Source organism: Magnolia sinica, chromosome 3 (assembly GCF_029962835.1).
Source record: "Magnolia sinica isolate HGM2019 chromosome 3, MsV1, whole genome shotgun sequence".
Lineage (NCBI taxonomy): Eukaryota > Viridiplantae > Streptophyta > Magnoliopsida > Magnoliales > Magnoliaceae > Magnolia > Magnolia sinica.
In genome coordinates, this window is record NC_080575.1 from 6,631,618 (window position 1) to 6,652,486 (window position 20,869).

The 20,869-nt window shown below is 40.8% G+C and overlaps 1 protein-coding gene across 2 annotated transcripts; it reads left to right on the top strand.

Annotated features, from left to right (window-relative positions):
- Positions 1-1,308: 1,308 nt before the first annotated feature.
- LOC131239403 (serine/threonine-protein kinase PBS1-like) lies at positions 1,309-14,113 on the top strand. Of its 2 annotated transcripts, none has more exons than XM_058237093.1 (5): positions 1,309-1,734; positions 3,544-3,788; positions 4,346-4,535; positions 7,464-7,855; positions 13,461-14,113. In XM_058237093.1, the coding sequence occupies exons 1-5, from the start codon at positions 1,608-1,610 to the stop codon at positions 13,938-13,940; spliced, it is 1,434 nt and encodes a 477-aa protein (XP_058093076.1). In that variant the 5' UTR covers positions 1,309-1,607; the 3' UTR covers positions 13,941-14,113. The 2 variants fall into 2 exon arrangements, with proteins under 2 accessions (XP_058093076.1, XP_058093078.1); XM_058237095.1 differs by having other exon boundaries at positions 1,311-1,734; positions 3,583-3,788.
- The last annotated feature ends 6,756 nt before the right edge of the window (positions 14,114-20,869 follow it).

The following is a 20,869-nucleotide window of genomic DNA, read 5'->3' on the forward strand; positions in this document are numbered from 1 at the left end:
CCCCACTGTAAGGGTCGCACCGTCTTGGGTCCGGCTGGAGCCGCAGCTAATCCGCTCCCTGCCATCTCGGTTTTGGGCCAAGAGATCTCCATGGTAGAACCACACGTAAGCTGATGATCATAGGTGCGGCTTTGGTGGATCCCCGGATACACCAAGGTGGGTGGATCTCTGACTTAGGGGCCTACTGTAATGTATGTAGCTTACATCCACTCCGTCCATCGGCTTTAACAGGTCATTTTAGGAAATTATATAAAAAATTGAAGTAGATCCAAACCTCAGGTGGACCATACTACAGGAAACAGTGGTGATTGAATATCCATCATTAAAAACCTCTTGAACGAAACCAAAACGCTTATTTACCATCCAAACTGTTGATAAGGTAAAAAGAAAATGGATAAATGGACTACACAAATATCAGCTTAATTCAAAACTTTTGTAGTCCATAAGAAGTTTTTAATGATCATTCACCATTATTTATTGTGGTATTGTCTAATTGAATTTTGTATCTGCTTCAATGTTTTAGGATATTACCATTAAAGAAGATTTTAAAACGGATGGACGGCATGGATGTAAGTAAAATACATCACGATGGGCCCCACAGTCAAGGCTACACCCAATCTACTAAATCCCCAGATTCACCAAACCCGTGCCCGATGAACATCCCATCACTCGCCTTCAAGTTTGACACGTTTGCCTGAAAGAGAGCGGATTGCGTACTTATTAACTCACTATGCTTAGCGTACTGAGTAAACTATGTGGGGTCCACCATCATGTATTTATATTATCCACACCGTCCATCCGTTTTTCCATATCATTTTAGAGCACGCTTCTAAAATTGAAGTATATCTAAATCTCAAATGGACTATATCAGAGGAAACAGTGTGAATTGAATTCTTACCGTTGAAAACTTCTTGGGGGACCACATAAGTTTTAGATCAAGCTTATATTTGTATTTTACATTAATCCATGTCTCCTTGGCCTTATGAACAGGTTGGATGACAAATAAACATCAATTTGGGCCCTAGGAAGGTTTCAACGGTGGATGTCACTATCCCCACTCTTCCTGTGGCGTGGCTCACTTTTATCTTTGTAATATTTAAATTTTTGAATAACAACCTAAAATAAGCTGTTAAAACGGATTAACGGCGTGGATAATACACATAAATCATGTGTGGGCCCCAGAGAGTTTACCTAGTTTCCAATCAGCTCTATCGCCGAGAAGAACCTCCTCAGAACCCTCCTCGCGCGAATCGACTCAGCAAATTGGATTAGATTCTTCTTATAGAGAGGGAGGCGCGTGTCCAGAAGCTGAATACACAGCCGGCTTTGTTCTACACGCATTCCATCTAAAAAACGGAACGAAGGAAAAACGCTTCCTTTTATTTCCTTCTTTCCTTCTTCGATTCGATTCGATTCCTCTCTCTCTCTTCTTCAATCAGATCTGAAATTGTACAAGGAAATTCCTCAAAAGAAAAAGATTTAAATTTATTTATTTTCCTGGAATCAATCTCGTCCCTACCCTCGAGAAAAACAAAATAGAAATGGGAGACTGAATGGTGTTTGATTTCTGGTTTTCTTTGTAATCGGAAGTTGGATTGATTGATTAAATGGGCTGCTTTCCATGTTTCGATTCGAAGGAGGAAGAGGAATTCAATCGAGGGAATCTGCGAGATGATGTTGGTGGGAAGGATGGAAAGCCAACTGTTGAATCTCATATCTCCAGATTATCTTCAGGTCTGTTTTCTTTGGATTGTTTGATCTTATTTTTTTGCTTCTTGGATCTGTTTCGATGTGTTCACTGTTTGGCCCGTTGCAATTTTTTATTTTGAAGTGGTGGGTGTGGAGAATTTTCGGATTTCTTGCGTAATTCTATTGAATTTTGATTCGATTCGTTGTATGGTTTTGAATTGGTAAATTACACGAACCTTGGGAGCTGAGTATGTGCAGGTGGGACCCATGATACTGTGATCCTCGATGTTTATCTGATGGGTCCTACTGTAGATGGACCATGCCCCTGTCATGTTCCCAATAGGACATCACTAACTGTTTGATCGTTTGTTCGTACAACTGCGGCCCATGATACTGTCATCCAGACCGTTGATCTGATGGGTCCTGCTGTCTGTGAACGATGGCCTGGTAACCTCATCAATGGTCAATCCTAACAATTTGGTCCGTGGCGTTTAAAAAGTGCAACAATGGTGATGTTTTAATCTGGTATGATTCTGGGGCAAACTGCTGGGGCCTGTCAGATCCACGGTCTGGATTGTCCGACCATGAGCCTGCCTGTACAGCTCATGACCTGGGGACACTGGCACGTACGAAGTCCAAGGATCATGGAAGTTAGTTTTCTTCAGGTTTATCTGAAATCTGAATGTTGTTTTGTGAATTTTGCATTCATTTTGGTTGCTCTTATTGGATTGATTGGCAATATGATCTGATCTTGGAAAATGGAGCGTTGTTTTCATTGATCCAATGGGGCACGCTGTGGATGGGTGTTGGACCAAAAGTATCTTCCGTTGGACAATCCCAGCCATCCATTGGTAGACCTTGGCATGTACATATGGCTTGTTGGCTATATTTTCCTTTTGACCATCACTTTTTGGCTTATCACCAATTACTAGGATGTTCTGATGGATGAGTTACCTGTAGCATCCCCAATCCACTGTGGGTCCTATGAGACGGACAGTATGGATCACTAAAACATGGGCCCACCTGTATGGATTAATGCCCTATTTGTTAAGTGCTGTAATTTGAGACTGGATGTTTCTTCTATAAAGTATATGTATTTGTTTACTTTTGAGGACCAGAGCTTAAATTGGCGAATGGATATTTTTAGAAATGATCGAATTTTGATTTTGATTGTTTGGAATTTTCATTGGAGCATCATCCCCCCCCCCCCCCCCCTTCTCTTTCTTTTATTTAATTTTTGAGTTTGTGATCTTGGTGTGCTAGTATGGTTTTCAAGTGGGTAGTACTGAGATTCACTGACATTGGAAAATGAAGCTTAGCTAGTTTTCATGACTTATATTTAAATTACGGTAACATATCTCTATGTTCGGTTTCCTCAGTAAATTACAGCTTAGTCCAGGTATACTGCAAACGGATCTGATAGCGTTGGGTTTTAATTTTCACCAAGTAGGTACTTTCTTGGGAGTTCCTTGTTTTGGTTCCAAATGAAAGAATATGGAATTTTATTTTTTTAATGTCTTCAAATTCTTGTGTTTTGAATTTGTATTTTAAAATTTTAAATCCAGACGATAACATATGTAAGTGATTCATATTGACACTTGATCTGATCTTGGAAAGTGGAGTGTAGGGAGTTTCATGATTCACATGGAAATTCCTGTAAAATGGATTCAATGTTGTCAGGCATCTTCATTTTCAAAGACTAGTGCTTAAAAGGGTTAAATGGTATATTGTGAAATAACACAGTTTTGATTTCCCGATAAGTGGCAATTTTCATCTGTTTGCGAATATAAACAGATACAGAATGGAGTTTGCTATTTTGATTTTCGATCTTCAGGTTCCTTTTTCTGAATTCAGGATCATATATCTTGGTTTGGCTTTTTGATGGATTTCCAGGAGCTGACAGACTTAGAACAAGAAGCAATGGAGTGTCGAAAAAGGAATCATTTGGTCCAAAGCCTGGGCCTGATGTTAATATTGGAGCGCAAACGTTCACCTTTAGAGAGCTTGCAGCTGCAACAAAAAACTTCAGACCTGAGTGTCTTCTAGGGGAAGGTGGATTTGGACGTGTTTATAAGGGTCGCTTGGAGAGTACGGGGCAGGTAAAATCTCCATCTATTTTCAGGTTTTTTCTTCTTCAATTGCTTGTGATTGAACCAACCTGACTTTTGGACAACCCGAACGTAATTGACCCAACCTGAGTCTGGGTTGTGTTGTCAAGGTCCTTGGGTTGGGTTCAGGTTGGAAAACACCAGCCTGATTTGAAATCGGGTTGGGTTCGGGTGGAGAAAATTTGGGTCAGGTTAGCTCAGGTTGGGAACAATCATTCGTATTTGGGTCAGGTTGGGTTGAGTCTAGAGGAATTTGGGTTGGGCACCTTGGTTTTGTATTCAGGTTAGGTCGGGTTGTGGGTTGGGTCCTCTTGAGGTGGCTTCAGTTAACTCTCAACTCCATCTAATCTGCCCCCGAGTTGCATGCATATTTGTGATTGTAGTTTGAACTCTTCGGTCTGAGTTGAAGATGAGAGATTCTTCTGTGCGGTTTGGGAATGCCTGAATCATATCCTTAAGAAATGAACTTAAACATCAATGCAAAATACAATGTAGATTTCTGGAAAACTTTTGCATTTTACTAATGCGAATATGTGCTTTTTGAGCAGGTTGTTGCTGTAAAACAATTGGATAGAGATGGGCTCCAAGGAAACAGGGAATTTTTGGTGGAGGTTCTCATGCTCAGCCTTTTGCATCACCCTAATCTCGTCAATCTGATCGGATACTGTGCTGATGGAGACCAGCGTCTTCTTGTCTATGAGTACATGCCATTGGGATCATTGGAAGACCATCTTCATGGTAAGATGGCTGCCACTGCGCACTTTGATATGGTTTGTATGATTCCTCCCACATTGAGAATTGGGCTGCACTTGGATGCACGAGTGAATTAAATTGTTGATGTTGGATTTAACAAGAGAAAATGGCCAAATAGCACCATTGTTTACTCAAATGACAGTGACATTCCTTTCATGTAATTGCATTGAGGTAGTATACAATGCTCGGACAGTTGTACCATTCGAGTTGTCAATTTGTACAAATGAGGTGTATGGTTCAGTGGTCCATGATGTTGGTATGATTGGCCTCATTGTAGATGGCCCATGCACCAAATAGCCCCCTGGTAGGAAGAATCAAGCTTGGCGGTAGTATCATTCAGGTTGTCAGTTTGTACAAAAGAGGTGTATGGTTCAGCGGTCCACTATGTTGGTACATTGAGCCTTGTTGTAGATGACCTTTGCCCCAAATAGCCCCCATGGTTGGAAGAATCAAGCTATGGAGTGATTTGGTACTGTTCCTGTCATTTATGAACTGTGTATTTGTTGGCCAATTATTGAAGAATGTGAGGTTTTTTTTTTAATTTTTCTGGGAGTAGGGCTGTCAATGGGGCAGCTCAGGCAAGGAAAAATCAAAATTTATAATAGGCCCAGGCCAAACAGTTCAAAATCCAGACCAGGCCAGTTGACAGCCCTATCTGGGAGAAATTTCGGTACGTGGGGCATCCAGTGAGGCCCACAATAAACAACGGTTTGGATAACTGAGCCATGGACCCCAAAACTGAAAATTTAAAAGCTGAACAAACTCTCAGCCCAAGAATGGCATAGTATCTCAATTGCAATACGAATTCCAAAACCTGAATATTGATGATAAGGAACGTAATTACAATTTGGTTATTTCCATTTTACTATACTAATAATTGCAATTATTTTTAATTTTTTTCACTGATAAAAAAATAATAATTGCAATTTGTTGCATACCCCATCCATACACATACTAGATATTATGATTGGCCCATCTTTGATGGAAGGTTATTGTTATTGGCTCTAGAATTGCACACTTCATTGTTTATAGTAGTTCATGATTCATGTCATGTAAATATTGTTTGTTCTAGTTTGATACTGGAGGTGTTTTTGGCGAAATGATCTACTTCGCTAGCTCAGCATCAGTGATTGGAGAATGAAAAGAAGATTGTTCATGTGTTTGGAGAATATAATGGTGAACCATTTTTGTGGTTGGTGATCATTGTTAGATGCTATGTGAGTTACATAGTTTCATGCTTCATCCAAAGGTAGTACCAGCTAATGCAGATAAATAAACAATTTTCATCTCTATTCTTCCAGTGGTAGGAGTATTTGAGTTAGCTGGGTTAGAGTTCTAGTCTTTTCTGGATGAGATTGTAGAAAAGAAACTGAAGCTGTTGGGTTTGATTTGTGACTCCATTGGGTGGTCGGTTCTCTGTGTACTTTGTAACATAGAGAAGGCATGTAGGATCAATGATCAAGGAAGGTTATATGAAACCTCAAGCGAAATAGAACCAGAAAATTCCAAACCTTTTCCTTTTCTGTTGTCCAAATAAACTAACGTCCCAAATACAAATGATCAAGCAGCCCTCTGTCTTCATTCCTACTAAAAATTCCCTGATTTGGATGTTCAAACAGCCATGAGACAACTAAGAACTAACTTCTCCCTACTTGGGATGTCTACTCCCTTTAACGGACCCAAAACTGTTCTTTGATTTTGAAAACTGACTCCTACCAAAATCAAACCCGGGTGCTTCCAAAATTCAGACAAATTACCGTAAGTTTTAAATTTATTGAGCAACTGAGCGCCTTCATTTTCTTATCCCAATACTCATGTCAGGTCTGTTCAACCCCTTTCTTTGAGGACCACTTTTGCCATTCTGTTTAGCTCAACAGCAGGCCCACCTGATCAGTTTGGCTGCAGCAGTGTGTTTGGTTTTGAAGTTTGTACAAGTGCCCATCATCGTTGTCTTCTTCTGGCTATATGTGATCAGCTTGGCAAATCCTTTGAAAAATCCCTTATTCATAGAAATACCATTTGTTTGGGAAATTTTAATGTGGGTGCAACGTAGCAGATGCATGGATAAAGGAAGAAGATCAATGTCTTCTTCTCAATAGTAGCCCTTGAATTCATAAGGAAAGAGAGAATCTCTAAAACGAAGAATAAAAATTGATATTATTGAATGAAATGCTCTCTACAACATACCTGATGGCCTTATATAAGCCAATGAGGCCCTAGACTCCTAATCTGAATCAAGCTAGGAGACTTTCCCAAAATAGTAAAAATTACTAATAATAGTAAAATATGTCTAATCCTACCTGAACTCGTAAATTACTCTTAGATGAGTAAAACAGAGACGTTGGACTGGACATGGACTCTTAAACCCCTAAAAATAAAGAAAATGAAACTTATTGGAGAGATAGTACGTTTTATCTTCAAACTTAAATTTGACACCTGAAGCGATTGAATTTTGCGAAGCCGTTTGAAGGCCAATAAACAATTGACCAGGAAGTAGAGCTCATCGATAGCTTTCCACAACATATGATACATGCGAAACAGATAACTGGTTGCAAAGTTGTAGCAGTCGGGATCAACAGTGCAGATTTAATCCCTTTTTTCCCTTAGATTGTTTGATTTCCTTCAATCCTAACCGTCCATGAGATTGTTTTTGATTTTTTCATACATCAGGATATATTGGCACAATTTAGTACTTCTTAACACATGTGCGTTAGCCCATTACGTATGTTGGTAGACTACTCTCAGTATGCATGCTACTTTAGATACAAAATTGCATGGACAAGCACATTAATGCATTTAAATAATTCATCATAGTTGTTGTTCATTTTTAAAAAAAAATTAACACACTTCAATCAAATATAGTTGCTTTTAACGTTTTTAACTTGACCATGAGTGATGAAACGGTCTATGTAGATCTTCCTCCTGACAAAGAGCCGTTGGACTGGAATACGAGGATAAAGATTGCGGCCGGTGCAGCCAAAGGGTTGGAATACCTGCATGATGAAGCAAACCCTCCTGTTATTTATAGAGACTTCAAATCATCGAACATATTATTGAATGAGGGGTTCCAACCTAAGCTATCTGATTTTGGGCTTGCAAAGCTGGGTCCTGTTGGAGATAAGTCACATGTCTCCACCAGGGTCATGGGGACTTATGGTTATTGCGCTCCTGAGTATGCTATGACCGGACAATTAACTGTGAAATCCGATGTGTACAGTTTTGGGGTAGTCTTCTTGGAGCTGATTACTGGACGGAGGGCTATCGATAGCAGCAAAGCTCAAGGAGAGCAAAATCTCATTTCATGGGTAAACCCTTCTAATCTATTTGTGATATTGTGACTGAAAATTTTCTCTTTTATTATCTTGTTCTAATTTTCCAGTGCTTTTTTGGAATTCAGAACAACCAATCTAGAGATGCAATGAGAATGAGATTTCTTATCCTGCCCAAGATCCAGGCATTCATCTGGTGGACTCCATGATGTGCCGTTGTGCAAAAACCAGGAAACATGTGGCTCACCTGATGCCCTGAGCAGCTTCATACTTGGGCCACGGCACATTCACAGTGGGGCTTGCCCAATGAATGGCTTCAATCTCACACGAACATGCCATGTTGGCACATCAAGTGGGGTTTGAAATCATACTGAGTAGACCATAGCCGGGCTTCACTAAGCTATCATAGTTTTTGACATAACTATTATATGCTGATTTATTATATTCCATCTTGTTTTCAGTCTCAAATTTTATGTCAGCTTAGACCAAATTAGAGCATTATATCATAGTTTAGCAGAGTATGGTGAATTATGCACATGCACCGACTCGCTCACTGCATATACCTTCCTGTCAAAACAGTCCAGATTATTGGCTGGAACATAGTGGGGGACAACCCAAAACAGAAAAAAAAAAAAAAACAGAAAAAAGAAAAAAGAAAAGAAAAGAAAGGAAGCGAGGAAGGAAGGAAGAAAAAAGACACCATTGATTGGATGATCGTAGTCGCAACAAAGGCTGTCAAATGGATGGTTAGGAAAATAGCGGTCAACTGTCCAAATTCACAGTTAGGAAAATAGTGGTCATTGGTCAACCATCCAATTTCTACCAGCAAATGTCCATTTTTTGAACAGTTTTTGGATACCCCCCGGTGCTTGGGGTGCATGTGTACTGTTCACCTTAATCTTCTTGAGTATCCTGTAATTCCTCATCACATCACAAAGTGAGCAGGTTTGGCTCCCAAAGGAGTGATGTAGTTCTACTGGAAAAGTTCAAAAAATCTCTTGATTTCTGGAATACTCAAATCCAGAAAGTAACCACCCTGGAATATGCTTGGAATGTGTACTGACCGCATTACTGATGTACCCACCACTCTTGCAGATGAGATTGCCTAAGGCTTTCGATGTTTTTGATTCCGTGGCTGATTTTCAGATCGTCTCTTTTACAGAGTCCATTTGGATGGTCATTGGACTGAACTACAATATTTCAATTATTTATGGAGGAGATGACCAGGATGGAGATCGGATCATTTAATTCCTTTATATTGAATAAACTGCTTACTGCAATTCCATGAGTTTCAAGTTAGACTTGAAATGCTATTTGGCAGCAAGTCCCTCATCATGAATGGAATTGGGATAGCCCCTCTTAAGTTATTTTCAATTTATTGAATTGAACATTCGCAATTCAATTCAGTGAGGGCATCTAAACGCTGCAGTGTTAGCTGGGTGGCCTCCGTTGATCTACCATCCATCCAGAAAAAAAGTCTCCTACACGGGTACACTTGCATGTTGCTTGAACTAGCTTCAAAATTCAACCATTTGAATTCGTAATGGTTGTTTAGTTAGGATGTAACTCCAATCACCCTTTGAGATCCTCCGTATTCCAATAGACATCTGAACAGTAAGGCATTTGGGTGAGCACTTTGTTTTAGAAACCACATCTTGATTAGGTGCTCTTCCCTGAATGGGGAATGTTAGAGGGAGATATACGTATGTTCATTTCAATGCTCCCTCAGAACACCATACCCTTTTGTAAAAATTCTCTTAGTAAAATAAGTTTAGGGAGTAAATCATTTTTCTTTTGTAAAAACTCCTTTAATAAAAATAGGTTATTGCTCCCTTACACAACCTTTTTGCACAGATCTCCTCCCTTATATAGAGAAAATACCCAATTGTACCATTAGGAATACCAAAACAAATGCCGTCAGGATCCAGAAGGCTGGATTTGCAGAGACTTGGAATATTTATCAGCACAACTCCAGGAATTCCTCTTTGATGACATTTTGCCTTGAGTTCTTTTTGCCTCTGTCATGATTCAGTATGCAGTGTGTCCCTACTCACTTGGGCCCACATGCTAAGATGGTCAGATGGTTTAAACTGTATTTGTTCTCATGGCTAACAGAAATAAGTTATTGTCCCATAATCATGGTTCGGTGATTATGCTAATCTTTGATTTTTAGAGTTGAATGTGAGTCATTTAAAATTTTCTTTTTCATTGTTTATCTACAGATAATGATGGTCAAAATCATCAGTTCAATTTTTATTTTATTTTTCCTGGTGGTAGCCCTTGTAGCATAGAGTTCACACCAGTACGGTTCGGATCACAAGACCATGCAGCATGCGGGCTGTAGTGGGCGGTGGCAGGGCAAAGGGAGGTCCTCACACGGGAACAATCTTATATTCATGTACTACATTTTCCATGTACAATAAGCTTGGGAAATCGTAGGGCAACCAAAAGGCCGGATTTGGGTTGGGTCCTATAGTACCTGTACCTGGGATAACTGGGTTCGAGTCTTGCCAGTCCAGGTTCAGTTCCTGGAGACTCAGACCTGGATCCAGTTAGGTTTGGGTACTCCTCAGGTCTTTGGATCTAGGTTTTGAGTTGGGATTAGGATAAGTAATGCAGGGGCACTTTCACATCGGGCTCGAGTGGAATAGCTTGTGGGATGCGGGGACACACTCGGGGTGGGTGGCCTATGTCAGGCAGGTAGCTCGTGTGAGGCGGTACCCATGTGATTTGGGGCCCACGAGGGGGTTCGGCCGAGGTCCTAATCCATGAGATGTGAGGCCTGGGATATGAGATAAGGGGATTGATTCGCCATGCTCTAACAATTCGAGCTTTTAGAGCAAGTGGTTAATTGTCTTGCATCAAATTGGTATCAAAGCGGGAGGTCCCGGGTTCGAGACTCCTCACCGGGGGTGATTAATGCAGGGGCATTTTCACACCGGGCTCGAGTGAGGTAGCCCATGGGATGTGAGGACATATTTAGGGTGGGCGGCCCGTGTGAGGCGGGTGGCTCGTGTGAGGTGGTACCTATGTGATTTAGGGCCCACGAGGGGGGTTCGGCCGAGGTCCTAACCCATAACATGTGGAGCCTGGGCTATGAGATAAGGGGATTGATTCGCCATGCTCTAACAGTTCTAGCTTTTAGAGCAAGTCATTAATTGTCCTGCATCAATAAGTACAAGAATTTACATGGTTTAGCCACCCAATGGATGGATTAGATCACATGCACACTTACCACTTTGACACGTGCAGGGTGTGTAGACCCAACCCAAACTAAACCCGACCTGAACCAGCCGTGATCAGGTCCATGAAATGGATTACCTGAACCTGACTAGACCCGAATTTTAACCAGTTCCTAAAGGTGAAACCCAAACCCAACACAATTTCTTAATGGGTCCAAAAGATGGGATCCCGATCCATTAAAATCAGGTCAGGTCCATTGGGTACCGATGGGTTTGGGTACCCATTGACAGCCTGAGGTAATCAGCTCAGATTAAGTCAGTGTAAATCAAATTCGGTTGTGTATTCATACCCCATGGAATTGATTGTTTGCAAGCAACAGAAATCACCCAAATCTTACCAAAGAGGTGTTTTGCCGATTTCAGAGTCATTCACATTCCTTGCTAGAACACACCAGCTGTTGGTTAGATCTCATTAGAGTACCTTTGTTGTTTGTTAGTGTACAGTATTCATACACCAACTATTGTGTATAAAGATGATCTGGCAATCAAACGATGGATCTTTGATGATGACAATGTCCATGTCATCCATTCTGTAGTATGCAAGAGTATGTAACGGTAATACTCCAGGGCATGAGTGTTTAGCACATGTAGCACAAGCATGGTCACACTCTTTCAAGTGTTTTCTGCTAAACACCATTGAGATTGTCATGATTTAACATTCCGAGCATGCAACTGTGATAAAGGCACATGTGATGTGCAAAAAATAATATCAATGGCTGACAATCTTGTCTGTTGGGACTTGGAAAAATGGTGTTAGCATCCGGGTTGACACCCGAGTAGTCAGTCGATGGGGGGCTTATGATGTAATATGGATTATTGCCGATGCTTTGATAGAGTCCTGGAGAAGACTTTGAGACTTGGAGGTGCGTCTGTTTGGTGGGACATGAAATGCATGTGATGACACTCTTTGTTGTCCCGTAAAGAGTGTCGTGGATGACACTTTGTTTAGGATAGGAGGTCCTTTCCTGAGAAGGGCAGGAAAGTAGAGCACAGAGACAGCTCATGCCAAGTCTCTCTCTGAGAGAACCAAGTGCTGCATTGGGTTTAGAGTCCGTGGGTGGCTTTGTCCTGGAAAAGGAGGAAGGGCTGGGACACAAGGAAGAGATCTGCAATGATTGGCATCATGAGCTCAATTTGAAGGACAAGGTGATTGGTTTTGCTTGTTGTAATTTTGCAAGCCGTGCACTCAGTGCATGAAGTAGAAAGGGGAATTGTAGGTGGCTCTTTAACTCGGGGAATGCAATGAAATCCTGTCACAGCCATGGTATGGGATCTCCAATCATCCCTTTGTGAGAATGATCAAGACAGTGGATCCTGAGGGGTCCCCTTATACCATATGGGGAAGGAGTTGGCTGCCAACAAGGATTGACAATTCACCCAAGTTCATTCGGACTTGGTCAAGTCCAATACCATTTGGCACCACAAGTCAGCATTGTAACTTGGCCTGACTCAGTCGAGTCACAACTTTTAACTCAGGACCGAGCAAGTAAAACCGAATAGCGATGTCTTAAAACCATGGTTGCAGAGGTGCAATATACACCACAGATTCCAGCCTGTAGTAGAGATCTCTTGATCCTCTAGGATGGGAGAGAGAGTGAGAAGAAGTCTTCTCGAAGGGAAGAAAGCTCTCTGTCTGGTGGAGGGCTGAGATGGTATGTACCTGTGGATTAAAGTCTCCCAGCAGGAAAGGGAAGGAAGAAAATGATGGTCTTCAAAAGGAAGCCTCTGCATCAGATAGTCAAGCAAAGGATGACCAAAGATCCCCTCTCTGAATCCATCATAGATGGAGCTCCAGTGATTGCACCATGACGCCAAATCCTATGTGAATGGTGACCCTATTGAGATGGTGAGTCTGAATTGGTTGTGGGGATGGTATTCAGAAATGGTCAATAAAGGCATGTAACGGTAATGGTGGGACCTGTTATGCAATACATGGTTGTGATGCCCAATCCAGAAAAAAAAAAGAAAAGAAAAAGGCATGTAATGGCCATAACAGGCCGATTCAGGGCCGTAACAGACCGATGTGGGATGATACATTTTTTACTCGAAAATAAATAAATCCGGCATGCCTATTATTTCATTAGGGAGAATACCTTGGATGTGGATGGACCAAGGTTGGGTTGTCATGGACAGACTACTTCCTCATTCTAGATGGTAGAGAAGGTAATATTACAAGTGGATGATTTTACCATGGGCATGTTTGGTTGCACCAAATTTCATGAAAATTTGAGCAATCAAACGCACCCTTAATGAATTATTGCAATTCGATTGGATAGCCCATACAAACACCGCCACAATTTTTTTATTTGATCTACGCACTTTTGCTACTTGGATGGATTCATGCAAATAGTCCTGAGTTCTAAAAATTACTGAATGTCATGCATATTTTGTCTTTGCAGGCCCGACCCATGTTCAACGATAGACGGAAGTTCCCGAAATTGGCAGACCCATGTCTACAAGGCCAATATCCAATGCGCGGGCTCTACCAGGCCCTTGCCGTAGCGTCCATGTGCATTCAAGAGCAGGCGGCTGCTCGTCCTCTCATTGGAGATGTGGTGACTGCTCTTTCCTACTTGGCATCCCACTCATACAACTACCCTACAGCTTCTGACGGGAGGAGAGGCAGCAGCAGTGGTGCGGAGAGACAAGAGGAAAGAACTGGAAGAGTGGCGAGAAATGAACAAGGGGGAGGCTCCGGACAAAAGTTGGACTTAGATGGTTCTGAGAAAGACGACTCTCCAAGAGAGACAGCTCGGATCTTGAACCGGGGTATGGACCGAGAGCAAGCGGTTGCAGAGGCCAAGATATGGGGAGAGAATTGGAGGGAAAAGAGGCGAGCAAACGTGCAAGACAATTTCGATGGTGCAAACGGGGGCTAGGCCTTAGATTCGTTGCTTTCTTTCGTGTAATGAGATCTGAACCAATCGTCAGAGAGGTGGGCCACATGATGGTAACGCATTGTCTTCCTTTCTTCTCTTTTACATGAAGGAAAAACCAGATAGCTGAGAGTGTACATTGACGTGGAGAATAAAAATGAAGCATCTTTAGCCCCTTTACTGTTATTGAATTGGATGCAATCTTGAATTGAATTGCAATTGATCAGATTGGTTGAATTGAATTGCAATTGATCAGTTTGGTAAAGAAGGACAGGCGCCATTTTAATTCATAATGACAACCAAACTCCTTATTACAATTCAATGCATTTTGAAGTTGGACTTGAAATAATCATAATGGTCTATGCTTGCTCTGATGAATTGAGTTGTATTGCAATTCATTTGAATTAGAACATCCAAACACTCTCTTTAAATTCTCACTCGGCCCAGGTTATGTAGAAAGGCAAAGGACACATGAGATATTTTACAATGCTCCAGGGAAATGTGGGTCTGGGCTGAATCCACTGCAAAGCTTTGAAGGTTAGCTTAACCTACAACTGATTGCATGGGGTCCACATGATGTGTGCATAACATCTGATCCGTCCAACATTTGCAACCCTTAAAGTGTTCTTTTTTTAGTCTAAAAATCTGCCGAGCGAAAACTCATCGAACGGTTGAAAAGAAACATCAACCATTAAAGCCTGGTGAATTGCGTATGGGGCCCACCATCTCCATTCAGAAGATGCGAACCACCGGGATGAATGGTCATTCATTCCAGGTCGCTGATTTTAGAGGTTTTAAGAATGATTTTAGTGGCGTACATGATGGATGGATTGGATGTTTTGCACGAATCATGGTGGGTCCCACACATTGGGTTGTTGGTTAAACTCATACTAAGAAGCTCTGTAATGCGTTGGTACGACGAGCTCCTATATTGGATAAAAAATCATAGATCTTCAAAAGTCCACATTCAACAAAAACAGGGATTTTTGGTACGTGGGCTACCCACAATGAGGGCCACACGTGTACAATCTCATAGCCCAAACTACCGTTCATGCATCATCGTCTATGGCTGTCCATAGGTCAGTTTTTGGTGGACCCGAATGATCTATTTGGGCCCTCTTCCAGGTTGGCAACATGTATTAATGAGAATTCTCAACCAAGATCAATGACACTTACCAATTAAAAGATCAGGAAATGAGCAAAAAGATCAATTTCCATAAATAGTATTCTCATAACTTCAATACATGAACAAAGAGCTTTGCTAACATAATGATGCAACACCAAACCATTTAAATCACACATGGGAGACCTATTGTAAATCCAAACCATTCATTCGCTCATATAAATTATAGTTAAAAGATAGTCAATTCAATAGAATGAAAATAGACAAGTCAATATTGACCACAAACAAAGAAAATTAAATAGCAAGCCCACTTCAGTTGGGATATGGCTCGAATGGAGCTATGTTTCAGCCTGTGCCAGGACAGGGGCTATGGCCACCTCTCCCTGTCTCTCCCTATGTTAAGTCCCATAACCACCATATCACAGCTACCATGAACGAGATACATATTATGGAAATGCCTACAACAATGTGTGGGCGTGTAGTTTTAATGATTATTAAAATGCTTCTAATAATGGAAAACACAGTGGCACCTACAATGATAGAACGTACGGCTGCATTCATAACTGCATAGATAAAAAAATTAGATTATTTTTTAAAAATGAAATAAAAAAGTGAAATAAAATATATTTTCAATGGCTAAGATCTAGTACTATCAATATGGCCCACCAGAAAAGGGTCTGAGATTGAGAAATGGGCCCCATATCATCACGGTGGGTTCCCTAGCCGGGACCCAATCCGTTTCCTGGCCCTGGGCCACACCTAATCCTTCTCTCAATTCTAATACTAAAATTTGACAGAGAAGCTTTATATGAAATTTGCCTTTAACAGAAACAATCATCCTAATTGATAAATGCACTCCCCTTTCTGTACTCCCTGTTACAAAAGGCAAAAGTTAAAAAGAAACCTGCATCTATCAAGTTCAGGTAAGAAAAATCTCTTTGAGGCCAATAGAGATGTTCGTGTGACATCCACTCCGTTCATCATTTGCTACCGATCATGTTATGAGGTGAATCCAAAAAATCAGACCAATCATAAACTCAAGTGGGTCACACCACGATGATCGCAAGGTGGGGTCTACCCTTACATTTATATGCCATACAACCAGTTGGCAAGTTTACCGCTACCCGCAGGGAGGAAAAGCACCAATATCATACTGATCATATTTTTCTTTTTGAAAATACAGAGATGATTAATGTTGCCAGCAAGGTCAGTGTTACATTCACCATTGCTTCAGGTGTAGATAATTTTTTGATAGCTAAGAAATATAAATGGGAAGGATTAGTTTCCTTTTTTATTGCAGCAATTATGACAATTTTCTGGTTGGTATTCGATTCCTATGCAAAAAAATTACCCTGTTGGTGGCAATATTCCAGACCATCTTGATAATCCGGCGCCGCCTGGTGCACCGGCCGGTGTCAATTTGACGCCGGCTGGTGGCCATCGGCTGGTGGCCATCATTTAATTACCTTTTCCAATACCACCCATTCCAAATATTTAAATTCTCAATAATCCTGCATTAAAGAAATAGAGATATTATTAACCCTTAAAATAAGCATGATGTGAATGCATGAATCATTATGAGTTGGGCACATTGCTGGCCAAAATGTATGTACCTCTTTTTTTCTTCTTCTTCCGTTGCCCCATACTGTCTGTTGCTTTTCTTTTTCTTTGACTGTAGTGGCTTCTTGGTTTTCTGTATTTTCCCCCTTCTTCTTTTTTGTGCCGATTTTAAGTCCTCTCTTTTCCCTTCTCTCTTCTTTCCACTCCAAACAATCTGCAAGCATAGGTGTTTGTGAGAAAGTTGTAAAAAGAGTTATTATTATTATTGTTTTTTAATACTTGGATGTGTATGACACTTGATGCACTTGAGGCGTTTGTGCTTTTTTTTCTTACAGTGGGCCCACCTCAATGTTTATGTTCATGCCATCCACCAGTTCATTTTAGGGCATGGCCAAAAAACTAAGTAGATCCAAATTTCAAGCGGGTTGATGGTATGATCCCAAACCGAGCCAATCCGAGATGACTCAACCCTACCTTAGTGATGTTGAAAATAAAGTTAGGAATTGTGGGTAATGCTCTGCTGCCAATCTGGACATATGCATCTGCTTTCAGCTGCTGGAAACGAACCTCAACCTTTGGGAACTTCAAATCTACTCTGTAGTACTCATAAACAAAGAAACAGAGTCAACAAGCAGGTTCAAGAAATTCTACATTGTTTACCAACTACATTTGACATAAAAGCTTTATATGACATTTGCCTTTAACAGAAACGATCATCCTAATTGATAAATGCACTCCCCTTTCTGTACTCCCTATTACAAAAGGCAATAGTTAAAAAGAAACCTGCATCTGTCAAGTTCAGGTAAGAAAAATCTCTTTGGGGGCGATAGAGATGTTCGTGTAACATCCACTCCGTTCATCATTTGCTACGGATGATGTTAGGAGGTGAATCCAAAAAATCAGATCAATCATAGACTCAAGTGGGGTCACACCATGATGATCGCAAGGTGGGGTCCACCGTGACGTTTATATGCCATACAACCAGTTGGCAAAGTGACCGTTACCCGGAGGAAGGGAAAGCACCAATATCAGACTAATTCAGAACTTCGATGGGCCCTAGAATGTTTCAATGGTCGGCGTTCATATGCTCTCGTTTTTCTCATGGTGTGTCCCATTTGAAATTTGGATCTGATTGGTCTCATGCCCTAACATGAGCCGTTGCAACTGATGGACGGAGGGAATGTCATGCAAGCCTTATGGTGGACCCACGTGGCTTTCTGCGGCACAGGCTCTTCCAACAATGTGCTGTAGGAAATTGGAGTCCCGTTAAGCGAACACGCATGTATAAGAGAGTCACATACACGCCATCCGATGTGGAAAGGTAGCACACATGCGTATGATCCAAGCTGTTCACCAGGTGGGCCCCAAGGTGCAGATGCACCTATCAAATAGTCTGACTTGTCACTCATTAAACAGCCACGATGCTACCAAGAAAAGGATAGCTCAGAAAAGGTAGGCTGAATTTCCTTTGCCATCCATTGGTTCCGTAAAATACAGCCCGTTCGATGAATAGACAGAGTCAACTATCTGTGAAGGACATCTGCATGGTGGGATGTATCTGATGGACGGATTGGATCTTGCACAAACGTGTGGGCTTATGAACAAGCTCGATGGCAAATAAACATCATGGTACGCATCCTAATTTCCTATATCGTTTGATTTTCGGATGTGCGGTAAAACGCATAAGCTTGTGTGGCACACAACTTATGTAATAGCCATTCAGTACATAAGCTTCCATTTTCCAAAAAATAAAATAAAAATATATTATTATTATTATACCTTCGGTGATGTTTGACATGTTTGATGAAATGTTTGCTGAATCAACGAGGAATTTTTGAAATCCCACACGATTTAAGGGAGAAAGAGGTAAGAAGAGACGTGGGAGCGTGGGAGAGAGTTGGAGTGGTGAGAGAAATGAGGGGAGAAAGAGGCAAGAAGAGACGAGGGAGTGTGGAGAGAGCTGGAGTGGTGAGAGAATGAGGGGAGAGTGAGGGGTTTATATAGCAAAAAAGAGGGAAGGTGGAGACAAGTAGACAAGTGAAGGATGTGGAGACAAGTAAGGGTAAGTGAAACTTAATCATTTGATACTCTGGCAGAGCTTGATGCTTGTTACACATGCACTTAAAGATTATACAAATATCAAATACTAATTCAAATTAGAACAACTCAATTGTGGAAGTAGTCAGTCCTAAAATGGTTTAATCGTTAAATCCTAACCTCTCATTCATGGACACTATTGGATATTTTTATTTTTAACCATTTAATAAATGTCCATCAATCTACTAATTACATAATAAGATAAGTGGTATTTATTTTTTATTTTTTTTATTTTTTTATCATGATAAAATTTAAAATGATACTCATATTTTAAACAGTTCAGTTTTTGTTGACTACTTGAGTTATGGATCTCTTTAGATTTTAGGATTTAGGCCTAAAAAGATATTTGATGGATGGGTTAAATAGCACTCTCATAATCTGATGGCCAGACCTAATCTACTCCCACGTATACTTTTGGTTTGTATGAAACTCAAATCAGACCGTCCAAATCATGAGGCCCACAGTAGATAGGTTACAGTGGATGTGTCCTGGTGCATGGACGAACAAACAATCCTAACCATCTGATCAGTGATTACTTAATGGAAATTCCTTTCTTTCAAATGGGGGATTCACATTTCCAAGTAGTTATTATCATTTTTTTTTTTCAACCTTCTATTTGCCTCAACCATGGATTTTCAAGCACTAAACAGCAGTGCTCACATCTTGCCAACATGACACACATGTGAAATTTGGGCCTAGAGCCGTTCATCAGGAGGGACCCGTGATGAAATGCACTAGCCCAGAAGTGAGGCTGGTCTACATGTCAGCTAGGGGTAAGGATATGCATAAATGGATAGTTAACAAGGATAGATGTGTGCTCCACATGATAAGTAGACCAGTTAGAGTTTTGGGCCAGGGCCCACTCACCACTAGACCTGTTTGATGAACCGCTCAGATCTTGCACACTTCTGTCATGTTAGCACGGGTAGAGCACACATAAGAGAGTTCCTTTGTGGGAATTGATCAGATTTTATGAAATTCTCCCTTCATATCTCTCTTTTCTTTTGAATGATACAGAATGTGTTTGTTGAAGTTGAATTAGATGTTGAAATCAATGATTCAAAAGCAGTTATGCTTGGGCCTGCGGGAAAATAACAGCCAGTGGCTGTTATTGAGAAAATATTACCAGTTGGATTACTGTTCCCATTATAACAACTGTTATGGCACCTTTTAAGAACTTGGTTCTAGGAACAAAAGCATCTTATTAGAGCAGTACCCGTTCATAGCTGAAGTAGTCATTTGATTTTCTTCAATTAATCTACCAAGAACAGAAAATTCCAATCCAAAGGACGAATTTTTATTACTTAAGCTTGCTAGACATTGTATTTGGAAAAAATAGATTTTTTTTTTTTTCTTCCCTAAATTGAAATGGCGTTCAAGAATATGAAAAGATAAAAACGTAGGGTACCCATATCATTTCTTTAATCTATCATATCTCCAGAGATTCCTATCTCATTCCATTCCAGTGGCTCGACCAATAACCAACTGCAAAAACTAAAAAATCCATGGTTTCCCAATGGAACCCTATTTCGACCAAGTTGTGGAACCGGAAAAGAGAAGCGATTTTTCACACAGCTTGCTCATAATTCTTTAATCTATCAGAAGTCTAGTCTTTTTCAGGAAAACTCTTCTCTCTCTCTCTCTCTCTCGAATTTGGATTTGAGAGATTTCAAGGATTGTATTTGTTAATGGTTGATGTAGAATGGGTGGATGGCAAAGATGGACTGGAAAAGGCCGTGGAAATAATACGGATTGTCACAACCTTAAATCAGTCACATCTCGCAAACATGAATAAATCCAAATCTCACGTGGACCACAGGAAACGGTGGTGATAGCGTGGTAAAACTTGTTATGGGACACATAAGCTTTGGATTAAATTAATTGAAATTTGTGTGTTCTCTTCATATTTGTCTTTAGGTCTCTTTGACATGATCAAACATGTTGGATGGCAAATAAACATTCCAGTCCTTAAGAAGTTTTTAGTGGTGGGTATTCAATCACCACTGTTTCTTAGTGTGGTCCATGTAAGATTTCAATCAACTTCATTTTTGGGATCATACACTAAAATGATCTCTCAAAGCAGATGGATGGCGTGGATATGAGGCACATATCTCACAGTGGCCCCACTGTCAAGATCCACCAAAGCCGCACC

Coding starts and splice junctions, on each gene's coding strand:
- LOC131239403 (XM_058237093.1), top strand. CDS start 1,608: ATGGGCTGCTTTCCATGTTTCGATTCGAAGGAGGAAGAGGAATTCAAT. Junction 1,735..3,543: donor TATCTCCAGATTATCTTCAG/GTCTGTTTTCTT, acceptor TTCTGAATTCAG/GATCATATATCTTGGTTTGG. Junction 3,789..4,345: donor GCTTGGAGAGTACGGGGCAG/GTAAAATCTCCA, acceptor CTTTTTGAGCAG/GTTGTTGCTGTAAAACAATT.